Source organism: Rhinopithecus roxellana, chromosome 5 (genome assembly GCF_007565055.1).
Source record: "Rhinopithecus roxellana isolate Shanxi Qingling chromosome 5, ASM756505v1, whole genome shotgun sequence".
NCBI lineage: Eukaryota > Metazoa > Chordata > Mammalia > Primates > Cercopithecidae > Rhinopithecus > Rhinopithecus roxellana.
This window is the reverse complement of record NC_044553.1, coordinates 65,171,726-65,198,173: the sequence shown is the minus strand read 5'-3', so window position 1 is coordinate 65,198,173 and position 26,448 is coordinate 65,171,726. Positions and strand designations below refer to the sequence as shown.

General features: G+C 34.1%; 1 protein-coding gene across 4 annotated transcripts in view; it reads right to left on the bottom strand.

Moving 5' to 3' along the window:
* Positions 1–26,448, bottom strand: part of VPS13C (vacuolar protein sorting 13 homolog C) — a 190,067-nt gene that overhangs the window by 63,909 nt on the left and 99,710 nt on the right. For all 4 annotated transcript variants that reach the window (XR_749201.2, XR_749202.2, XM_010374226.2 and 1 more), the window contains 13 exons: positions 26,262–26,424; positions 23,983–24,099; positions 22,782–22,885; positions 22,187–22,354; positions 18,339–18,643; positions 17,226–17,373; positions 13,217–13,370; positions 11,192–11,304; positions 8,062–8,231; positions 6,496–6,743; positions 4,669–4,898; positions 3,042–3,134; positions 290–655 (listed from right to left, as the gene is read on the bottom strand). Coding sequence is in view for 2 of the 4 variants with exons in the window: in XM_010374226.2 (XP_010372528.1) it covers positions 290–655; positions 3,042–3,134; positions 4,669–4,898; positions 6,496–6,743; positions 8,062–8,231; positions 11,192–11,304; positions 13,217–13,370; positions 17,226–17,373; positions 18,339–18,643; positions 22,187–22,354; positions 22,782–22,885; positions 23,983–24,099; positions 26,262–26,424 (2,379 nt within the window). In the remaining 2 variants the exon portion in view is untranslated. The remainder of the gene's footprint in view (positions 1–289; positions 656–3,041; positions 3,135–4,668; positions 4,899–6,495; positions 6,744–8,061; positions 8,232–11,191; positions 11,305–13,216; positions 13,371–17,225; positions 17,374–18,338; positions 18,644–22,186; positions 22,355–22,781; positions 22,886–23,982; positions 24,100–26,261; positions 26,425–26,448) is intronic.

Sequence of the window (26,448 nt, the reverse complement as noted above, 5' to 3'; positions counted from 1 at the left end):
AATTAATGTTATATATCATTAGCCATTTAAAAAACCCATCTAACAATATATAGAGTGTCTTTTCCTTTACTCTCTTACTCTATTGTCATAAACAAATTATTTAGCAAATCAATCTTTAAAAAATAATTTATCAAAAAAATACATCGACAAATTAAATGTCAGAATAAAATATGTATTCACATATGTACTCATGGTGGCCATGCACAAACAAGAGAAGTGTATACATCTTAATTCCAAAACTGCACTTTCAGGAAGTTGTCTCTGAAGGTTTTAAGTGATGTGGCCATACCTGTAGTGTCAGGTCAGCAGCAGCAGCCATTAGAGAAGTCCAATTTTTAATATTTCCTGAAAACTTAGACTCTGCCAATAATAAAGGTACAGTTCGATGTCCAAGGCCACATTCTAAGGTAACTTGAATGGATTCTACAACAACACCACAATTTTCCTCTATCAACGAATGTTCAATGTCTTTGAAACTTTCCGTTACTTCTGTTGCCACGTCAACACCAAGAAACCAAGTGTTATAATCATTAATCGATTTGATACCCCAAAGATTTTCCATTTCCTTAGATGTATCTTTGGATTCATCTTCCTTTGTTTTTGGAGACAATGCAGCCATGATTGTCATCACAGTATTAAGAATTATGGGTGAAATCTTTAAAAAAGAAAACAGAAAAATATTTATAATAAATTATTTCCCAGATGAGAATATATACATACATGATTTTAAGTGACATACATTATTTATAAGTGACATTTTTAAATTAAATAAATTTTAATTTTAAATTAAAGTAACTAATTTAAATTTTGAATAAATTGGTAACCAAGAAAAACAAGAGAGAACACAAAATTATGTGTCAAGCCAAGTAATCACGCAACACTGACTTCTACTCAGGTTATCTGGAATTAAGTAACTAATGTTGTATGTCAGTAGTCAAAATCTAAAGTTAAACTGATCAATTCAGAGCAAAATAGTGTTATGCAAATAGACAAGTATAGAAACATAAACAAATTCTTCATTTTAAAATCTGCTACATGAACTAAGCCAAAGTGTGTGACCCTTGTCAAGATACACATAAATATCGGTACGCAACAAGATCTTTAAAAAAAAAAAGAAAAGGGAGAAAAAGATATAAATTTGCCTTATTAAAACTGGAAGACTGGAAATTACAGCTCTCCTCTAACTTACCCCAAGATCTGTAAATCTCTTATTATCTTTGGATAGTGCCTTTCTTTGCTCACTTCCCCCACCTCCTATTACTGCACCTTAGTTCTACACTGATATCTTCTATGTCCAACACCTTCTTAGCCTACCCTCCACACTGCCACCAGCATAATTTTTCTACAACCCAAATCTGAGTATGTCATTCTTATGTTCAAAATCTTCATCAACTTCCCATAACTTTTTTATCCCACAGGATAAAAATCAGACTTTCTTTAGCGTAATGTGCAAAGCTCTTTGTGGCCTAGTGCCTATTCAACCACCTAGCCAGAATTCTCCCAAAGTTTGTGAAATACTAAGTTAAATAAGTTAACTGTATCCCTTTATTGTTCACTTCTCACAATCCTTACTTAAAATGTAAAGTGATATAATTATATAACCAAAAGCAAGATCTAGTATGTACTGCTTTCCTAACTTGTCAACTTTTTTCCTTGTCTTATTAATGTCATTTATAATTAATGCTTCCAGTCTTACAACTCCACCACACCATTCTCTTCAGCCATATGTGACAACCCCTCTAAATCTGAAAGGATTTTCTCACACCTCTGCCTTTCTGCATATTATCAGTTCTGTCTGGATTAACCATTCCATGCTCTCCATCTATTTAATCTCCCTTCAACACTCACATCAAATAGTCCTGTTTCTACATAGCTTTGCCTGATGTCCTGGTCTGAATTAAAGGCCCCATGCCTGTGCTCCCAACTAAATCTTGGCCGTGCCTCTAGCACTGAAAGCTGTAATCTCCGATTTCTTTCTTTCTCCCGCATATGTCATTAAGTTTTTTGACAGCAGGGGCTACATATCCCCACTGCCTTGTAAAGGACATTTTTTTAATATACACAGTAAAAGCTCAAAAACGTTTGTTGAATCAATCATAAATTTATGTACAAAGAATGGAAATTCTCACCAGCACCTAACCTAGTACCTTAAGAGAAAATACATGCAAATTCGAGGACTTTCCCCCCTCATTTACTACTTTATATATTTTTAAAAGTAAATCCACTAACAATATATATTCTAAGACTATCCAGCATTTTAAAATATTGAGAAAAAACTAAATTGATATTTACATGGTACTTCAAATGAAATGAGTTTGAGCCCTAGTTCAATCACTGTTGGTCACGGACCTATATAAGTAAAGCTACTACCATTACTGGCATTAACCAATTAACCAAAAATTAAGCAATCAACCAAAAAAGGACTCGTTTTTGTATCCTTTGTGCAGAGAAATAGATTGCAGAAAGTATTCTATATCTTCTATTCGTGACTGGGCACGAGCTCATACTTAAAGAACCTGAATACCATTGGAAAACAATTATTGTTTTTCAATACTTTAAATGCAGAGAAAAAAACAGTAAACTCTAATAATTATTTCTAGTGTACATCTGTCACTACAAATACGTGAAGCCAAATAATAGAGTTATTAAATTCAATCAACTTATATATCAAATAAAAGCCTAAAAAGAACTTATTACAAATAAAGTAATAACAACCTCTTCTCTCCAACCTTTCTTCCCTTCTCTTCCCACCCATCTCTTCCCTCCTCCAACTCAACCTCCCCAACACACGCATGCAAATATAATAGAGAAAAACTACCCCAATCATTTGTAGATATTAAAAAGTACTCTTTTGAAGAAAATAGAAACATTTGCATTAAAGAAAAATATACTTTCACGTTAGAAGTTACAGATTACTGAATATGTGACTTACATAATGCTTGAGTTATGAGAGACATCAAAAGATACTGTCTCAACTGCAAATATGCAATGTTGTGAAGAAAAACAAGAATTCTCACTCAAAGAATATGGTAAGTACTAACCTTAATTATAAATTCTTTAACCATAATATTTATATTTTGTTTTCCTGAAGCCCACGTACATTTTTCCATAAATAAAGAGCAGGGCTGCAAGACCTATAAACAGATAAACGAAATTCACATTTCCATAGATCCATTATATATGTAAAACACACTTACAAGAACCATGTCTTACTTAACTTGGGATCTTTAACTATAGCTTGCTATTACACTAAAAGCAAAAAAGCAAAAATAAATTAGCTGAGACTCCGTTGTGAAGACTCTTCTGAACTATGAGAAATCTGTGAACACTGGTAAATCACTTTAAGCAGTTCTGATGAATTTATCATGCCAAATCCTCAAGTAATAAAGCACATTTACTGTTTAAAATGTTTCTTTCTGCCAAAATAGTTTTTAAATTATGGACTCTATAAAATGTACCTTTGAAATAACTATAAAAGTGAGCTAAAGACTGTGGTAAGGTAGGTAAGTAAACAGTTTCCAGATGTTTGACAGGTCAGTCTGAAATATCATATAAGGCCTTTATTAGAATAAAAGTCAAATCTTCAAATTGTGAAGCTATATTCTTTTATATCATTAAGGAAATGAATAAATAAGCTTGTACCTGAACTGAATGGAGCAATTAGTACTGCATAATTGCCAGTTTTTAAAAAAATAGGATAAGGCCAGGTATGGTAGTGCATACCTATAATCCTGGCACTTTGGGAGGCCAAGGTAGGAGGATTGCTTGAGGCCAGGAGTTCAAGACCACCCTGTGCAACACAGCAAGACCCCTTCTCTACAAAAAAGTAATTTAAACAAACAAACAAACAAAAACTAGCCAGCTAGTAGTCCTAGCTACTTAGGAGGCTGAGGCAGAAGGATTATTTGAGCCCAGTAGTTTGAGGTTGAAGTGAGGTAAGATAGCATTACTGCACTACAGGCTGGGTGACGGAGTGAGACCCTTGTCCCTAAAAGAGAAAGAATTAGGAAAAGCTAATTGATATAAGCTTTTGGTGACATGTATAAAGACTATCCTGTCAAAGAATATTTCATGATAACATATAGATTTCATACTTTCTTTATGCAAGTCACTTTGTCCACATATTTTTAAATTTAAAATACCACTGCAAATAAGTCACATAATATAATGATTCTCTTACCATAAAATTATCAATACTACAAAATAATTGGTGTGGTAATTAACTGACTAAAATCATATTTTTCAATAATAATGTGAAAACATAATTGACATTCGCTTTTAATAACAGAACACCATCACTTTTGGCGAGATGACTCTAATTTTTTTCATTCTAAGCCTAAATATTCACTCATTCATTAATTAGTTATACTCTGGTAAACAAAAGAAACAGTTGAAAAAGAATATTAATTTGTACTAAAATTCAAACACTACTCAACAGAAGATGGTATAATGAAAATAAAACTATTCTGGAGGTAGTCCCCAGTTCTGTCACTAGCAGCCATGGCTGTCATTTAACATCTTTGGAATTCAATATCTTTATATGTAAAACCCCAAGTTCACAATAAATAATCTCTAAAGTCCCTGCAGAGATCTCATATTCCAGGACTCTATGAATCAACCGTTTCTGCCATTCTTCAACCCAAGATTAGGACACAAGGTAATTCTTACTGTGGTAATGTTTTTCCCTCTCTTTTCTCTGAGAAAAGGGCAAGCGAGCACTTTCAGATCTCTCACAGAAGCTTCCATCATCTGTTCGAGTTTGGATGTTGACAGAGAAAGGTTACACTGAAACGAGGCTGTGAGAGCAGGAGCATCAGCCTTTGTCAGGCTGGCAACAAATACCACTTCTGGATCTGTGATCATGGCCTTTAAAGTCATATTTGGTCTAACAGAGTCATCTGAAGAAACAAATGACAGGAACCAGAAAAGTTTAAGGTAAGTCTTTTCATTTGACTACATGTTATCTACAAGTTGTTAAGTTGTTCTCAATGTTTTTCCATAACAGATATGGTGAAACTGACAATATTAATTGGTTGATTAATACTAAGTATTAAATGATTATTAACAATTGCAGATTGAGCAAGGTAAGGCAATCTGATCCCTGTCCCAAGAATATCATTACCACTTTGACCCAGGAAGAATAATCCTGTTCTGAAGTTTTATTTTTTTTCAGAATTAAAGTATGTGCACGTACACAGGCATAAGTATATACTATATTGCAGGGGAAGAGGAAAACTGGAAAGAAGAATATCAGGAAGAGGAAAAGAGACCCTGATAAAAGAGATTATTATTGTTTCTTTCAATTTCACCCAAAAGTCCATAGTCAATATCATATAATCTATACTATAAATATATTCAATGCATATATAAATATAGAGATACCAGATATGATCACTATTTAGAAAATATTAAAGGTAAATTTTAAAAATAGCATTCTTACCAGGATATATTAGTTTTCCAATCTGGGTTATATATTAGAGAGAAAAATATCTGACCTTAGATAATTATAATTTAACATAGAAAAGTCACTGATCTGGCAGGGGCAAGGTGTAATCCACAGCACAGCACTTTGGGAGGCAGAGGTGGGTGGACTGCTTGAGCCTAGGAGTTTGAGACCAGCCTGGGCAACATGGCGAAGTCCCATGTCTACCAAAAAAAAAAAAAAATACCAGGTGTGGTGGTGCACAACTGTGGACCCAAGCTACTCAGGAGGCTGAGGTGGGAGAATTGCTTGAACTCACGTCAGGAGGCGAAAATCACAGTAAGCCAAGCTACATCACTGCACTCTAGCCTAGGTGACAGAGTGAGAGCCCATCTCAAAAAAATTTTTAAAATATAAAAAAATTTTAAAAAAAGGGAAGAGTAGAGAAGAGGAGAGGAGAGAAAAGGAGAGGAGAGAAAAGGAAAGGAAAGAAAAGGAAAGGGAAAGAAAAGAAAGAAAATCACCGATCTACCGGATAACGCTAGAATAAAAGAAGTATAGAGCTGAAAGTGGCTTCAGCATACACCGAGACCTGACATGCAAACTCTTCCAGAGTTTAAGGAGTTAAGGTGACATCCAGGGAAGTCCTGCTGGGTCCTCCAAAGTCCCCATGTTCTGCTTTAATGTTTCCAATTGTTCTTCAATGTGCTAGAATTCTCAACATGTTTTCTTTGAATAAGATTTCCCACCTATAAAATAGGCCACTAACCACTGACCCAAATTAACTTCATTTCTGGATCAGTAAAGAAATGTCCATGGCACAGCTGGAACCAAAGTGGAGTTTCCTGGCCATTGGTCCAATTTCTACTATACCTCTCTCTTAAAAATGTTTCCATTTTAAAATATTTCTTAAAAGGTTTTTAAAAACTAAAAAGCTAAAGTTTTTATATAGAATATGCTTAAACCTAAAAGACTAATTTTACATTCTTAAATTCTTCATTTCTCTTTTTTCTGGTTTGTAATTCTTGTCAAAATATACAAGTTGTCATCTATGACAGATAAATTCTGCTAACCTTTCTCTGTCTTGACCTTCCCTGTGGCAGTCTGTCTTGGTAAAATCTGTGTTTCTTTTGCCACATTTTCTGGACTCTGAGGCACAGCTTTGATAAAGAAATCTGCCACAGTCATCAGGAATTCCACACTAGCACATACATACAGCTTGTCAAGAATAGCATCAATTTGACTTCCATTTTTGTCTTGTTTGTAACTTAAATCAATCATAGAACTGTTGTTATCTTGGTCATTCTTTCTGTCAATCATTCTGAAAAAAAAATGTTATTCATTATTTTATTCTTGCTAAAACAATAAAAAAGATGAAGTATTTCCTATATATCTCAAAAACCTTTCTTTCACCTTTCAGTCTCTAATCTGTATAGAAAACAGGTCAACATTAAACAGAATCTTATTATCCATTAGTAAACAAGACTACTAATCTCCAAAGCAAGATATATGTTATTAAGCAATTACTGAATATTTTATACTTATAATAGAATTATATATGTTATTGCATTATAATGCAATTCTTGAGTATTACATTACAATGCAATACTAGAGAAACAAACCAATAATGGCCGGAAAGGAATTTGGGCAATTAACAAAACACATCACTGTAGTCACACAAAATATAAGGCAGCCTTTTTATATTAGTTTATGAAATAAAACCTCCCTGAAGGAATTTATCTTCAAAGATCATCCTATGAAAATTTGAGTCTGAAAGTATTCAATACAATTCAAATCATCAAGTGTGTATCAAGTGTGTTCAACTATAGTTCCCCTACATCCTCCCATGAACTGGAAAAAGCAGGCTACCTAACAGATGATAGCATTTATCACCCTTGCCTAGAGAGCTGTGGACAGCTACTCCAGACACAAAATTTGCAAACTAGAAAAGCTGGGTGCATGACAGCACTCTTTCCTCATTTATTCATCTCTCAGAAAAACCAAGGGCTCACAAGTATCCCATATGTATTCAGTGGAGTCCAAGTTTAAGTAGCAACATAGTTTTTCTCAAAAACAACAAAAAAAATCAGATAGTATCCTTACTTGAGAAAAAAATAAAAACATAATTAGGCTATTGAAAATTACATATTTCCCACTTTATAAGTCACCCTTTCAAAAATGGCTTGATGATGTGAATGCACTAGAGATTCTATTTCTATTAAAACTTTGAAAGAAATTTTGCATAACTATTTTTAAAAAACATGAACAAAATAAACACGATGAAGGCAAAATCCATAGCTTGAGGCCTTTTTTAAAACAAAATTCTGCCTACTGGGAAGAATTTAGAAAAATATATCACCAAATATATCACCCCATGTGGATTTAACTATTAAAACTCATTTTCTCTTAGTTCCCATTCTAAAGATGTTGGTCCATTTTATTATAAACTTCCCTTTAACTTAACCTTTAAAGCAGGTTAATCTGATATTAGCACTACTTCTTAATGCAATTCAAATCAAGAAGTATGACGAAAAGCCAGAGATCTTCTTTTGATGATCCCTAGCTTAGCAACACCTGGCAGCCATGCCAGGTGCAATGTCAACCTTAAATAATGTATAGCAAATTCAGAGCTGACAAACCTCGATGTTGCTCTCTCAATTCCTTCTCTGAGGTCATCAAGGGTGCATGTCTTAAGTTTAACGCTGACGTTCATTGAGCCATCCTTAAACATCTTCCCTGAGGAGGCCATAAGATGTAGTCTGAGTTCACCAAGCTGGAAACTGTCATTATGAAATGTAACTCCGGACTCCTGTGGTACATTTTTCAAGCAAAAGAATCAATTATCTTTAAATATTATATAATTATTTTTAAACACATTACTTAATTCAAAGCTTAAAGGCAAACTGATCTCATGAATTTTAAAAGTATGAGTGCTAAAACAGCTGAATGGAACAGAGAATAATATGCATGTTTGTGAGTATACCTGTACATACAAATAAATACATATATGTGTGAGTATTCAACAATGGTTAGTATAGAAAATTTTATCTGATTTATGGTTTAATGTAAATAAAAATAATTAGGAAAGAGTTCTGTCAATTAAACTAATAAATTTTTTCTTTTTTTTTTTTTTGAGATGGAGTTTCACTCTGTCGCCTGGGCTGCAGTGCAATGGCGCGATCTTGGTTCACTGCATCCTTCACCTCCTGCGTTTAAGCAATTATCTGCCTCAGCCTCCTGACTAGCTGGGATTACAGGCGCACACCACCATGCTCAGCTAATTTTTTTTTTGTATTTTTAGTAGGGATGGGGTTTCACCATCTTGGCCAAGTTGATCTTCAACTCCTGACCTCGTGATCCGCCCACCTCCGCCTCCCAAAGTGCTGGAATTTACAGGCGTGAGCCACGGCGCCCGGCCTCTAACTAATAAATATTTAATGAGCTCTTCTGTTAAAAAACAGTAATAAGATTTATGAGGTTTACGAGAAACAGTAAGGCATGGTAGACGATGTGAGTGAGCATACACCCTAATTCCTTGAGAAAACAAAATAGAAATACACTAAAAGGAACATCACAATAAGATGCTATTAGTTGTAAATGATTAAATATTTTATGACATACAGTATTTTATTCATTCATATTTATGTCTTCTCACATTTCACAAAGGCCATTTAGTGGTTAGGTAAAGAGTATAAATAGTAAAAGCTCAGAGAGGTTGAAGAGATCACTGTGGCTGGAGAAAATTCATGAAGAAGGTGAGAACTCAATAGAGCCTCAGAGGCTGAGTGGGATCAGATAGGCTAAGAGGGTGGCAGAAGACACTCTACATGAAGGAAAAACATGAACAAACAATTCAAGATGCTCTGAGGACACAGGATACAGGGTGATTGGGCTTGGATACTCCGATTAAAGAATGGTAGAGAAAAAACTAGAAAGAAATACAGAGGCCTAGTTAAAGTCTCAGATCCCAAACTAAATATTTAAATTTTCATGTACAGAAAAACAGACCTCGATCTTTATTCTACCATAACATATAATTCCAAATTATTTCAGCATGCCCAAAATTAAAAAAAAAAAAAAAAAAAAAAAAAAAAACCCAGCCAGTGAACAAACAAAAACCTTCAGGAAAGTGATGAACATCCATCACCATTGCTTACTAGAGACCCTGGCATTGATAATAGGGGTGCTGGGTATGTGCAATCATCAGCACACTGGTTAGAACTCCACCCTTTCTCTCACTCAAGATAGTATGTTCATGCGATTGGATCAGAATGACATTATTACTGGTAAACTTTGAATGTCTTTAACTTACGAAAATGGAAATAATTCACAAACTTTTATTCTGTAACCATTAATAGAAATGACCTGAGATACATCTACTGATCACAACACACTAATGTTTCCTGATAGGATTATTGATATGGTTTCCTTTTGTAGACAATTTGGAGCCACTGAATTTCTTTCCATAAGATGAAATTCATATTATATAACACAATGTTTATTAATGGAAAGGGAAGGTGGAAATGTCTACGTGAGATTCATTTAGGAAACTGAACTTGTGCCAATATCTAGGATGGATGAAAGGTAAAAAATCAAACAATAGCAAAATCAAACATTGCAGTACTACAAGTGTAAGAAGAGTTTCAAATAAAGCAGCAGTGAGAATTGACAGAAAAAAGTAAATGTTTATTCAAAGAAAAAACTGACAGTACTCAGCATCTCAATGAATAAGGAAGGTATACAAGCAATGAAATAAAAGTAGACATCAAGATTCTAAGACTGCCGAACCAGCAGAATGAAGGTACCAAGTAACATGAAGAATAACTGTTCATTTTCAGTAAGGTCATTTTCTGATGTTGTAAAGAGCATTAAACATTAGAAAATAAGGTAGTTCATCGCATAAATGACAGATACAAGCCCAAAATTCAATAGTAACAATGTATGAATATTGCATAATTTGTAGTAAATGAAATATGAATGAACATATTTCATATAAATAGACATTAACAGATATAATACCCATAATCTGTATCTGTTGTTAATGTACATTTGAGTATACTGTTCACTGCCCAATTAGGGTATATGCTCACTGTTGAATCTATAATCAATACAGAATATGGATATTAAAATATGTCATATGTATTATAGGGATTAATGTATGACATAATATAATTAAAAATATTTACTGGAAGGAAATATCTGCATAATAAAAAATATCTTTCTAAAATACCATTGACATATTATTTAGTTCAAATCATCATGGCATAAGACCTTGGTTCTTCAATTCTTTAATTAGTATCCTTAACACATTATCTACTACATATAACATTTATTTAATAGAAACACAATGAATGCTTATATATCAAGGATAATTGTTAATTTAAAAATAATCAGGTAAAGCTCCAAAGTCACTACTAAATTATTCGTAAGTCATTATATATACATATATATATAGCTATGTAATAAAACTGTACAAATAATCACTCATATATAAAATTCTTCTATTGTTAATAAATCAAAATGTGTTTTTGTGCTGATATTACTTGGAAAGAAATAAAACCCTGAGTACTTTGCCTTAGCCTTGTAAGATTATAAACACTAACAAAGTGAATAAAGAGGGCAGGACCAATGCATATTCTGTAGGCCAAATAGAATTTTATAGACATATTAAATGTTTCAATGAAAAGTCCCACAAAAAAAGGCCAACACTCTAAAACTGACTATCAAGAGTTAAGGATTTATTTCTAATTACAGAAATGTATTACATACCTGGTTGATATCATTGTTATAAAGGATAATGGAAAGAGATTCAAAGTGAAAGTCAAATTGGAGACTGACAGTCTGGTTCATAGAAAGCTTTGAGTCTGTCCAATCTTCTTGTTCTAATGGTGAAAATTTAAAACCTTTTAAGTAGGTACAGAATTTTATAAATATTTTTAAATATGAGATAATTTCTTATGCTAAATTTATATGATGCTTTCTGGGATTCTGTAAATCATACTGAGACAATTAATAAAAATGGCAATTACATTCCAACTGTTAAATTTTAAAAATGGCAATGACTATTCCATATATATTTAGTATAAATGTACAAAGAGGCACAGGCAGACTACGTTAAAAATTTTTTTAAAGAGGGGGACTTAATTTTCAAGGCACTTACTGGCTACAGCCATTTTCAAGACATTATGAAATTGGAGACACAGAACAGTCCAATACTTTGCCTTATATTAGACAGCTAGTAACAGATTCTCTGCTAGCCTAATGCACCTCTCACTATCTCTAATTACCTATATTACCCAATCCGTTATCTTTATAAGAACAGAATAAAACTCAATAGCAAAATCAAACAGAGTTCACATATGATGCAGGGGAAAGGAGTGGGTGCTTTGGAATTTTGAGACAAATGAGATTTCAGGAAGTTAGTCTTTTCCCTCATCTTTAGATAGAGCATACAGACTGAATAGATCTTGCTTTCAATCACTCTTATGGACAGATTCTATAATCTTTTTCAATATTGACTCTAATTTCTTGTCATTCTATAGAACAGTCTGTTTTTACAAGTTACTGGAAAAACAAATACTGCATAACTTTAACCATATAAGCCTTCTCCAAGTTAGAAAATTCTATTTTTCTTGGAAATAATTTATATTTTAATTTTCATCATCTTTGCAGCTTCCATTTGAATTCACAAATTTTCCCAAGTGACATGGTGTCCATATAGCAAGAACCAGATACATGACCGTGATCATGGCTGAACATAATGAGATCATTAATCACGTAAGGCTTGCCTGTTAATAGTTTATTCATCTCTACATAGTTCCTGTTTAACTATAACAACAGCCTGTTTACCTAGCATTTGTCTGTATGGAGGCACAAACTTCACCTGGGGAGATGTTGACCTCATCAAGCTTATGCAATACTTAAAACTATCCACTTAAACCAGAAACCTTGCACACTGTTCTAGTCATTTGCTTGTCTGATTTCAAAACACACCTAGCCTAACTATAGGAGAAGCAGTGTTGATATGGTGTATCAACTGGTAGTTTTATCAATTACTGTCATTTGAAGTAATAGCTGACGGTATGAGAGCATTAGAAAAGCACAGCAGCCAGGACCATTTATTATATGGGCAAGGGGTACTTCATCTCTTTCCAGCCATGAAAATATTAACCTATTTACAGTCTAATAAAACATAATATTCACATCAATGGCTTTAAATTATGAAAAAATAGTGAAATTATATTTAATATAATCTGTTTAAGAAATCTTATATTTTAGAAAAATTATTTTAAAATGGCTGAATTCAAAAGGTTCACTGCTTTTAATAGGTTCAAAGTAATGATCTGAAAAATTATCTTATGTATTTGATACCTAATGCTCCAGTAAGTCCAGATAAACAAAGCTGTTACAAGAATACCTTCCTTTCTCATGGTTCAATTACCTGAGTATGATATGTGACACCAAGGTCCTTTTTTCTCTTAATTATTTTGGGACCTTACTACACTGCCTATCTAGTTTGATTCTTCTCTCAAGATACGCCACCTCAGTGCGTAGTGAATTCAGCAAATTTAGCATTCACAAGTAAAGGGTAAACAAGCACATACCAATAAGTGACCCTTCCCCCTGTAGCAGACAACAGACATACATTCCAGCCTCAGCCAAATTTCCACAATAAGTAGTACAATACTGAATTAGTTCATACCACATTGTGCCGGACAACCAGAAAAATACTAAATATAAATATGACATTAACACTAATTTTTTCTCCATAAAGTAAATATCATCAATTTATACCTTTGAGATGGTCAGGTCCACTTGAAACATCAACTTTTCTCACTCTTACAGCTTCCTGCACAGACTGTGTAGGGCTTGGTTGTGAGGAAGCTTCTCCAAGATTTTCCAGCAAAATTTTCATTAAAACTGTCAAGTCATCTTCACTGAGAGCAACCTAGAAACCACCAATAATTTGTTAACTATAACTAATAAAAAATGCAGACTATCATATCTATATCTCAATTTGTGGTTTTTTCAAATTAATTGTTCATCTACTAAAAAAGAGAGAGTTAGAGTTAGGACTATAAATACCAGAAGAGAAGTATTTCACCTTGTTTACTGTGTGTACACACACTTCTGCCTTCACCCATATCCAGGCCCCTGCCTCTGGTACTCCAACACTCTCTATGGCTTATCTGTTACTATGTCTTCCTGTTCCTGGACCTGTGCCTATCTGTCCCCTTTCCCTATCTTCCCATCTCCATTCTGTCTCTATCTCACCTCACCCAGTACCAGTTTCTTCTTCTATATTATTTACTCCCCTCGAAACTCAATACAGGAATAGTGTTGTTCAGTTTCTAGTCTCTACCAAAAAGTAAAAAGATGCTCTCCTGCTACATAGCTCTTAATTTCAGTACATATGCATCTGGACATATATAAAACGTTTGTTTAATTTATCAAGAATAATACCACTTAGAACAACAACAAATGTATCTACAAAGAATGTTTAAAGAACAAAAAATAGGAAGGTAGCATATTATCTCTTACCTTCATAAAAGGGTATGTGTGGCAAAAAGAAAAAGAGCCAGGGCTTTGAGTCAGGCAGATCTGTATCAACTCTACCACTTTCAAGCTGTCTTGTCTGCAAAGTTTCTTAATGTCCTTAACTCAAGTTTCTTAATCTCTAAAATAGGCATAATACCAACTTTCTCACAGGTGGCTGTAGAACAAGATAAAGCAACTAAAACAAATGAAGCTGCTACTGGCTGCTAAAATCCATTAAACCAGTACTTTCTTTGAATCTTCTTATCCTTCTACTACCTTGTGTAAGACACAGTGGCTCAAAAGGCCTGTTTCAAGTACTTACAAATTCACACAATAGCAAATCTCCTCTGAATACCACAGTACCCTGTTTTCCCCAAATTAGGTCCCTACCACCAGAGAAATTGCCTAGTTCCCAGTTTAAATGAAAATACAGAGCTATTTAAGTACAAGATAATGACCAGGGATTTATGGCTTGTCCTAAGCCCCAGGCTTCATATAACAGGTGTAATTTTAATGCCTTAGAATTTCATTGTGTATCCCACCCCACTTCTCATACCAACCAAGATTACCACAGCTTCCTGAAGGGCAACTAAGTTCACCCCTCTTTCACTTTGCTGAGGGAAAAAAAAAAAAAAAAAAACAAGTATGAAGGACAATTTTGAAAGGCAGCCCCACAGTTCTTTAAAAACCGTCAAACCGATCCACCCAAAACAACTTGTTGGTATCACCTGCCTGATACCCTTTTTCTGAGCTGCATCCAGGCCAGGGAAACAACCTGCTAGTATCACCTGCCTGATACCCTTTCTTGGCTGCATCCCAGGCCCAGGAAAACTATAGACTATGACCAAAGAGTGGGTGTTTAGAGAGACCTGGATCGGTGACAAATTAGACAGTGGTGGCCTCATCCACTGTTGCTGCATTCCTGAGTTAATAAGGATCCTTTCTGTTAAAGTAATTATCATACTTTGATGCTAAAGTATCAGATGTTACTTTTTCTTGTTTCTTCTAAAACACTTTAAAAAGCATAAAGGAAAAGGGCAGCGAATACTATAATCTTCCCCTGTGAATCTACCACCTGGCTTTGTCAAATCTTAACAAGTTGCAGTATTTCCTTCAGATCTTGTTTCCCCATTACAGATATAGCGGAAGCCCCATATGTACTTCTCTGAGACCCTATTCCCTTCTCCTTTTGTCCTTAGAGAAAGACACTAGCCTAATTTAGAGATTATTTCCATGAATACTTTTCTTAAAGTTATCACTACTGCATCTCTTATAAACAATATATAATAGGCAGATCACAAGGTCAGGAGATCCAGAACATCCTGGCTAACACGGTAAAACCCCGTTTCTACTAAACAAAATACAAAAAATTAGCCAGGTGTGGTGGTGGGCGCCTGTAGTCCCAGCTACTCGGGAGGCTGAGGCAGGAGAATGACGTGAACCCAGGAGGCGGAGCTTGCAGTGAGCCGAGATCGCACCACTGCACTCCAGCCTGGGCGACAGAGCGAGACTCCATCTCAAAAAAAAAAAAAAAAAAAAAAAATTTATTAATAGTATTATATTGCCTGTTGAAAATCTGAAATTATATAAAACTGATAGAACTGTACTATCATTTTGCAACTCACTTTTTTTATTTTTATGCTCGATACATTAATTTTGTTTCATATAGTTCTATTTCATTCACTTTATCTGCTTTACAACATCCATTATGTAAAGATACCATAATTTTATCCATGTTCTGCTACCAACAGACATTCAGGTTTTACTTATGCTTTCAGCAAACCTATAACCACAGAATCTTTGAAAGGGATTGTCAAATATTAGTCCTGGGATCTAATTTTTGAAAGAGAGAGCCAAATATTAGTCCTGAGATTTAATCTCTTAGCAGAAAGACAGAAATTAAAAGAAGGTACCCATACTCTGGAATAAAGCCTACCCTATGAATGTCCAAACAGACAGAATTCAATATAATTTGTTCTTCATGCAATATATCCACTAGTATATGAACAGAAATCCTTCATTTCTACAACAAGCTTCGATTTTAACTTCTTCCCTAGTAGAACTCTGCTCCTTTGATCCTTCCTATCTTATGTTAGAACCAACTCTGAAATAATCACAGGTATGAAAACCCATTAAACTGCTAAATTTTTGTTTGGTTTCGTTTAGTTTCTCTCATCCCTATCCCACCCTCAGCTGTTTGGTTTCAACAGGTTCACACATAGGCACACAAGAATCACAGGATTCCTATACTTCCACAACTACCTTCAACCAGTCTCACCTCCTCCTCTGAGCTGATATGCAACCTGCTAACTACACTATTAAAAATAATGCTGTGGCCAAGCACGGTGCCTCACGCCTGTAATCCCAGCACTTTGGGAGGCCGAGGAGGGTGGATCACCTAAGGTCAGGAGTTCGAGACCAGCCTGGCCAACCTGGTGAAACCCCACCTCTACTAAAAATACAAAAATTAGCTGAGTGGGTGGCCAGTGCCTGTAATCCCTGCTACTCAGGAGGCTGAGGCAGGAGAATCACTTGAACCTGGGTGGTGTAGGTTGCAGTGAGCCTAGATCACGCCACCACATACCAGCCTAGGCCACAGAGTGAGACTCCGCCGCAAAAAAAAAAAAAAAAAAAAGTTGTATTTATATACTTATCAAATATACATATTTGCCTATTCAAAATGGTATCACCTTTCTAATTAAAACAGGGCCTCTACAAACTACACTATTAAAAATAATGGTGTATTTATATGCTTATCAAATATACACATTTGCCTATTCAAAATGATATCATCTTTCTAATTAAAACAGGCCCTCTACACATTAAAAACACTAAGTTGCTTTGAATGTAGTGTCTGAACATCACTTTGCATTGTCTTACAATTTAACTGCATTAAAACTTTAATAGAATTTTCCAAAATTAAGAGTAATATTTTTAGCACACTCCAGCAGATTTTATCTCAGACTCCTTGCTGGTTTTACCAAATACCTAACTAAAATGAAAACAAAGAAAAGTGAGGGAAACAAGGATGATTTCATTTGCATATTTTTTGTTTATTTATTTTTGTTGTTTTTGAATAGGAAACAAAATCTAGTCTATTCAATTTATTACTTAGGCAAAAGTAGACATACAACAGACAAATGCTCACTAAGAGAAAACTGGTTTAGCTTTATCAATAATGTAGCATCTTCTACATTCTGATATCCACTAGAACTGTATTATGATCTATCAAGAAATTTTCATATATTATATACTAGCTACTTACCTGCATAGGTTTTAGTTTTCCTTTTATCTCCATCCCTGGAATTTGCACATACCATGCTGCTGCTAAGTTTCGTTGTATGGACAAAAGCATGTTGACTGGTTTTAAAATTTCAATGTCATTTTGTGGCAAGGTAGCCTGCAAAATAGTTCTGAAAGAAAAACAAGAATTTACTTTTTACTTCAAATTTACATTTTAAAATGAGGACTATCCTATTGTGTAACAGATTCCACACTGCATTTCATAAAGGCTAAAGGCTGCTATCAGAAGTCTTTTAGAATACACTTCTTTTCACATTTTTAAAATCAATCTAAATCAGAATAAAGTTTATATCCAGAGCTCTCCAAAACCAAACCCATATAACACTGATTTCAAAGACATAATTTTCATACAATATAACTACTGCATTATTTATTATTTTTCACAAGGGCTGTTGATACAGCAAATAGTTTACTATCATGCAAACAAATGTTACATCCTCCTAAAACTGGAAGATAAAGAAAGTGATCTCATACTTAGCCCTTAATATATTATTGGTACTTCTCTAGACTCAAGGGGAAAACTCAACTAATCTAAAAGTTAAACGAACATATGGTAATAGTCATTCTAGCTTGCCTGCCAACAATCATTTGCATAATCAAATAAATGCTCTTGTCACTCAAAAGAGCCAACACTGTCCCATCTGGATTCACTAATCCTTTAGATAACTCACTGAAAATTCCCAAATGTGACAAGGTTTGAAAATGAGAAATAAATCTTAAATTTTACATTTTACAAAGTTTTTTTCCCATCAAAAAAAAAAGGAAATAGCTATGTGCAAAGTGAGAAAAATAAAAAAATTAAATTAAGTACTGACTAAACTATAATTTTATAACAGCTAATTTTTATAAAATGAAAAAAAAATCATATTACAAATGTAGTAAGGGAAAACATAGACTCTGTGAGGCACATACATGACTATTAACCACTGACCCAAGAAGCCAATGGTCAAGATTTCATAATTAGAAGAAATAAGGAATGAAAACCACAAATTATTACAATATTTTACCTCAGGCAAAAATTGTATGAAAATCCTATTTCTAGTAAGCAACACACAATTAGATTATATATTTATACCTTGACAGCTTCAACTGAGTGAGTTCAATGTTCATTTTATCAATGACTGGAGGAAGAGAATAATGTTCCATAGGAACCAAGCTAAACTTGTTTTCAACTCTGATTAAACCCAGATCTGCTATAACAGCATTAGGTGATACCGAAGACTGAGGAATAATAATAACTGGTGCTTTCAAATTGATATCCATCAAAAGGCGGAAACTCTTTTGAGCCAAGTCTTTCATGCTAGAAGCAGCTCTTTCTGCAGCCTGGACTGTAGCTGTGCTCAAAGCTTCTTTAGCAGTTTGGAAATTGTTGAGGAAGTTCTGTTGGAAGAGACAGATATTTAGGGAAAAAAGGTATTTATTTTTAAATGAAAAAACTTTAAAAAGAGTAACAATAGTTACTCTAGGAAGAAAGAGCTCTTTCTCTCATTTGATGTGAGAATTATTTCATTCACATGACAAATTTTTGCAACAATTCTTTTAAAAATCTCCTGTTTATTAAGAATGCTTTTTACTTTAAATTCGAATTTAAATGAAAGGGAGAAGGACAGTACTGTACTTCTCCAAAAGTAGGTTCAATTCTGTACTGCTAGGTCACAGCAATGAAGTTTAGTCTTAGAAACTAAGCTTCTGCTGCTTATTTCTGAAGAGGTTTTCTTTCTTTTTTTTTTTTTTTAAATGTACTCATGCATGAGGAAAGACAGTTAATTGCCTACAATCCTGTAATCATTAGTAAGAGTCAAAATTTATTTATAATAAGATGTATTTCATCTCAATTTCAACTAAAAACAGAAAAATTTTTCCCAATGAGGATAAGATCATTCTTAGAAATGATATTCTTGGTGTACATCCATTAATATTACAAAAGAAACCTAATCTCCCTGGCACCCACCTCCAAATTAATTACTCTCTAGAAAAGTAAGCATGATGGTTTAAGTAGAAATTCATGCTTTTAAGAAATCATGAGATTCTGCACATGGGAAACCCTATGGACTCCACCAAAAGGCTCCTGGAACTGACATACAACTTTGGTAAAGTTTCAGAATACAAAATCAATGTACAAAAATCAGCAGCATTTCTATATACCAATAACATCCAAGCTGAGAGCCAAATGAAGAACACAATCCTATTTACAATAGCCATCAAAAAAACAAAGTACCTAGAAATACATCTAACCAAGGAGGTGAAAGATCTCTACAAAGAGAACTAGAAAACACTGCTGAAAGAAATCACAGATGATACAGACAAACGGAAAAACATTCCATGTTCATGGATTGGAAGAATCAATATTGTTAAAATGGCTATACTTCTCAAAGCAATCTACAGAGTCAATGTTATTCCTATCAAACGACCAGTGTTATTTTTCACAGAACTAGAAAATACTATTCTGAAATTCATATGGAACCAAAAAAGAACCCAAAAAACCAAAGCAATTCCAAGCAAAAAGAACAAAGCTGAGACATCACATTACCTGACTTTATACTATACTATAAAGCTACAGTAACCCAAACAGCGTGGTACTGGTACAAAAACAGACAAACAGACCAAGGGAACAGAATCAAGGACCCAGAAATACAGCTGTACACCTATAGCCACCTGTTCTTTGACAAAGTCAACAAAAATAGGCAATGGGGAAAGGATTCCCTATTCAGTAAATGGTGCTGAGATAGCTGGCTAGCCATATGCAAAAGAATGAAACAACCTTTTATTCTATGGTGAAAGGACCCCTACCTTTCACCATTTCAAAAATTAACTCAAGATGGATTAAATACATAAGTGTAAGACCTCAAACTATAAGAATCTTACAAGAAAACCTAGGATACACCATTCTAAACATCAGCTTTGGGAAAGAATTTATGACTAAGTCCTTAAAAGCAACTGCAACAAAAATAAAAATTGACAAGTGGGACCTAATTAAAGCGCTTCTGCACTACAAAAGAAACTTTCAATGGAGTAAACAGACAACCTACAAAATAGAAAAAATATTCGCAAATTATGCATCTGACAAAGGTCTAACATCCAGAATCTATAAAAAATAGTGTGAACAAGTGAACAAGCGAAAAACAAATCCCATTTAAAACTGGGCAAAAGACATGAACAGACACTTCTCAAAAGAAGACATACAAGGAGCCAACAAATACATGAAAAAATGTTCCACATCACTAATAATTAGAGAAACGCAAATCAAAACCATTATGAGATACCATTTCATACCGGTCAGAATGGTTGTTATTAAAAAGTCAATAAATAACAGATGCTAGGGAGACTGCAGAGAAAAGAGAACATTTATATAACTACTTGTGGAAATCTAAATTATTTCAGTCACTGTAGAAAGCAATTTAGAGATTTCTCAAAGAATTCAAAACAAAACTACCATTTGACCCAGCAATCTCATTACTGGGTATATATCCAAAAGAAAATAAATGATTCTACCAAAAAGACACATGCACTCACGTGTTCATCAGAGCACAATTCACAACAGCAAAGACGTGGAACCTACCTAGGTGCCCATCAACAATGGACTAGATAAAGGAAACATGGCATATATACCCCATGGAATGCTACACAGCCATAAAAAAGAATAGAATCATGTCCTTTGCAGCAACATGAATGCAGCTGGAGGTCATTATCCTAAGCAAATTAATGCAGAAACAGAAAACCAAATACTACATACTTTTGCTTATAAGTGGGAGCTAACCACTGGGTATTTTACAGACATAACAATGGGAACAACAGACACTGGGCACTACTACAGAGAGGGAGGAAGGGAGAAAAAGTTTGAAAAACTATTCTCAGTACTTGGGTGATGAGATCAATCATACCTCCAAACCTCAGCATCATGCAATATACTCATGTAACAAGCCTGTCCATGTATGCCCTGAATCTAAAATAGTTGGATTATCAACTGAAATTAAACAGTTGAAATTATCAACTGAAATTAACAATTGAAGTCCAAAAAAGCTGAAATTATCTTTTTAAAAAAAAAAAATTATGATTTTAAAAAGTTCTGATTGGCAGTCCCACTAAGAAGAATAGGCAGATTTAAATCCTTCAGCCCATGTGATATGGTTTGGCTCTGTGTCCCCACCCAAATCTCATCTCGAATTGTAATCCCCAGGTGTCAAGGAAGGGAACTGGTAGGAGGTGACTGGATCACAGGGGTGGTTTCCCCCAATGCTGTTCTCGTGAGAGTGAATTCTCACAAGATCTGATGGTTTTATAAGAGGCTCTTCACCCTAAGCTTGTTCTTGTCTACTGCCATGTAAGAAGTGCCTGCTTCCCCTTCCACCATGGTTGTTAAGTTTCCTGAGGCCTACGCAGCAATGCGGAATGATGAGTGCACTAAACCTCTTTTCTTTATGAATTACCCAGTCTCAGGCAGTTCTTTATAGCAGTGTGAAAATGGACTAATACACCATGACAGGTACATGAAAATAAATAATAAAAAGAAAAGCATTTCATGACGCTGTTGATCACAATCATAACCAAAAGCTGTAAGTTCCAATATGAGTCCTCCATATGCCTGAAGAACTTCCTCAAAAAATTGTTTTAACTAAGTAATCTTAAATATATTTCATTAAACAAGTTACAGTGGAAAGCCCTAAATTAAAACATAAAATATACATTTAAAATGTATACCTATAGAAATGTTCTAGAATTATAGTCTATATCTTCAAAACAATAATTTTAAAAATTCATTTGGTTAACATCATGAAAAGGATTTCTTTAACTATAACATTCTGTTCAGCACTCAGGTGCTCATCTTACAGCCCTATCAGTGAAGATTTTTACTATCTAGGTTCAGTTGTATAAGCAAAGATATTTAGGCCTCAGTGAGAAATAAATATGTTTAAAAAAACTTACCAAAAGAGACATGAAGAATTTATGAACATAAACAATCTGAATACAACCCACTTTGAAACTAAGTTTGCCATCTACTTTGGACATATCAGCATAGGCCTCTCCTTCTGTGGCATCTGGATAAAGAGTCAGTTGGAACCTAAAGACTTCATCTCCCAAAATAGAGACAGCCTAAAAATATTAGATTAACTGGTTATTATATTAAAAGAGCTGTATAGCCCTTATCAATGTATTATAAATAAGTTCTCTTATTAGAGAATCTTTGATATATGAAGCAGTAGCATATGAATTCAATCTTAAAAATTATTAGCTGCAAACATTTTACATGACAATAACTTCTTGTATTTCTATAAAAAAATTTTATCAGTAAAAATATCAATCACTTAACTGTTCAGAAATGACTTTTACAAATCACTGGGTATCAAGAGGCCTAGTCTATACATAATGTGAAAGCAGACTATTACCATTTTCATCTCCAATTCCTAATAAAGTGCCTGGTACATGACAGACAATAAATGTATACTGTGCAAATAAATAATTGCATCTCAAATCCAAAGAACAAAATAAATTCCAATATAAGAATCTATTTTTTAATCACCTTTTTGTGAATGGACTGCAAATCTACATTCGTAACTATAATATCTTTAAGTCTGGCAAACACATCGGTCTGCTTAGGCTTCACAGAAACAGAGGCATCCATTCCTATAGGAAACATAACATTTATAAACTTTTCACCCAATCCACATGACTAAGTCAGCGGTTTTTAAGGTCAGTAATATACTGACAAGATACAAAGTGAATAAAAATTACTCATTATTAAACATATTAATGGCATCAACTTTCATGTATGAGATACCTAAGAAAGGTAATAATACCTTTAAATAATAACTTTAAGGGATACAGGCATCTCCTCCAAAAAAGTTGTGGAAATTTTAAAACCAAAAAAAAAAAAAAAAAACCACCAAGTTTCAAAGAAATTTAGATTAATTTAGAAAATTAATCACATTTCTCCAAACTTAAATATCCTCTGCATTGGCAAGATCAGCAGTGGTCATTTAGTAAGATAATATTTGTTAAAACAGTGATCTTACAAACATTTACTGTATTATTAAAAACTGGGCTGGGAACAGTGGCTCACATCTGTAATCCCAGCACTTGGGGAGGCCGAGGCAGGCAGATCACGAGGTCAGGAGATCGAGAGCATCCTGGCTAACATGGTGAAACCCCATCTCTACTAAAAATACAAAACATTAGCTGGATGTGGTGGCAGGTGCCTGTAGTCCCAGCTACTCAGGAGGCTGAGGCAGGAGAATGGTGTGAACCCAGGAGGCGGAGCTTGCAGTGAGCCAAGATCATGCCACTGCACTGCAGCCTGGGCAACAGTGCAAGACTCCACCTCAAAAAAAAAAAAAAAAAAAAAAACTGTTACTCCAATAACTAAAAATAAATGAACAGTATTTAATGAATACTCTTATTTCTATAATAAACTGTATTAGAAAACAGTCTTCTAAGATTTCCCTCCAAAAAAAAATTTGTCATTCTCAGTTTCTAAAGGCATAATGATTTCTACAATTACATAAAAATGTAGATAACGCAAAATGCATAAGGAATCTCTCAAGTCAGCAATGAATCATAATAAATTTACTTGTAACATTTTAAAGCACATCTCTGAAAAGTTTGCCAAGTCTTCAATATAAGTAAACCAAAAGAATACTCATGAGAAATCTACCAGGGACAAGCTCATTTTTCCTAGTTATGTAAAGAAACAGAAATATCTACAACAAGAAATAACTACTTACCATGTATTTTAATCTCTGCAATGTTACACTTCTGATCACAGACAAGGACATTAAATGCATTTAATTCAGCTGTGACCTTTAAATCAAACACATCCTTTTGGGAAATGTTGCTGGATACTAAAAAAATAATGGAAACCTTCTGATTAGCAAAGGGCAAAGATAATACAACACATACAATAACTTCAAATCCATCAAAATAAAAGTACCCAATGCACTCTGAGGAACCAAAACGCCCTCCATTAGGATAATATGTAATTAACATAAATTTTGGATTAATTATCAAATTCCATCATACAAAAATCAGCACGTTCCCCTTCAAATTAAGAATAAAGGCAACTAAATATTAACAGCACCTTGAAAGTACAATTTACTAGATGGAAACTTTAACTTTTTTTTCTGGGAATAAAGAAAACATTCTATATTAGAATTCTAGAATTCTCTTGGTCTAAAGTTTTGATTGTAAACTCCTTTTCACATCATATATTAGATTAAGGAAGAATAATTCATGATAAACTGCAATAGTGATACACAGTTAATAAAATACATATTATTTACTATGGCACTTACATGTTATTAACTACAGAATAAATTTCTCCAGATTATACCCTGTTGCTCCATCAAGAATCCTAAAATAAATTCTATGAGAAATGAACATAAAGGGCCAAACTTTAAAAATACAAAAAAAAATTTTATAATGTATGTGCATGCCGGTGTATGTGTGCATAAGAATCACAATCAAACTAGCTCCCTATATCCACTTTAGTCCAGATCCTGACTGATAAATTTAGGATACATTTTCCTAAAAATCCGTCTCGCTTGAAGGAAATAGAGCCTTCTGATTGAAATTGCAAAAGCTTGGAGAGTATCTGTCCTTAATCACCAGTATGAGAGGTTTTTTTTTTTTTAATATTTAATGTAGCATAATGTTGTTTTCTTTAATATTTGACGTAGCATAATCAAACCACAAAGACCAACAATATAGCAAAACTGGAAGACTTTCTTTGGGTTAATAGTGTTTCTAGTTTATTGTGAGTTCAAATATTTCTTTTTCATTTATTTAACTGTGTTGTATATGTTTTGTATGTATATATAATATAAAGTAGAGGAATTTCCAAGGATATTTCTGAGGCTGTTAATGTGACAAGTACATTAAAGGCAAAGAGGGTAAAGCTCTTTTACTCTAGTTTATAAGGAAATTGTTGCTCTGTTCCATGGTTTAAAAAAATCAGATCCGGCCGGGCATGGTGGCTCACACCTGTAACCCCAGCACTTTGGGAGGCCAAGGCAGGTGAAGCGCCTGAGGTCAGGAGTTCATGACCAGGCTGACCAACATGGTGAAACCCCATCTCTACTAAAAATACAAAAAATCAGCCAGGTATGGTGGTGAGCAACTGTAATCCCAGCTACTTGGGAGACTGAGGCAAGAGAATCGCTTGAACCTGGGAAGCAGAGGTTGCAGTGAGCCGAGATCGCATCATTGCACCCAGCCTGAGCAACAAAAGTGAACCTCCATCTCAGAAAAAAAAAAAAAAAAAAAAATCAGATCCTTGTATCTGATCTAACAGTACTGACAGTTTTACAACAAACATGCCAGTAATATAGTTAAAACTCAAACTCATAATGGTCTGAAAATTGAATTACTGGATGTTAAATATTGACATTATATAACATGAAAGAAAAATAATTAAAATGATATTTGGCTTAAAAATAAGCAAATGTTATTTATTCACTCAGGATATGTATCTAACATTTCATAACATAAGTCATATGCCTGAGGACCTGGTGCCCATATCTGTGTGATCTAAATATAGTTTTGGTTAGAAACCAATGTGAGTGTGTCTATTCCAGGAGCTCCTTCCCTGCAGTGTCCCACCGAGCACTTAAAATTGCTGAGCACCAGGTAGTCTACCTGACTAACTGAAATGGGCCTTTGTTACCTTGTATGACTGAATCCATAACTGAACTTCTTTTTTTCTCATTTTCATTGAACTGAAGACTACAAAGACACATCAATATAAAGTACATACAATTTCTATTTTATGTAAAAGCTAGACAGTGAATTGAAATATAAATACATAATATTAAACAACATCTATTTAAAATTCCTCACTAAACTGCTCTATAATCCCATACAGATAACATTTTCTTTCTTTTGAAACTAACCTAATCTATCAGAGCAGCAATGTCAACATGCTAAATACTGATCTTAATTGGAAAAAACAAGTTGTTACATGATTATTGAAGTTCAAAGTATTAGATCGTGATTCAAAAATTATTACCAGCTTTGACAGCGATACTTCTGGACTCCCCCACAAGCGGTTTCAGCTCGGATTCCTTCTCAGAAGAGGAAGGTTCAGAGAACGGAGCAGCAGATGATAAAAAATCCATGAAGGAAAGTAAAGCTTCCAAATGAAGTACTAAGTCTAAGGATGAAAATGAAACCTAAGATAATGAACAATTGGAGAG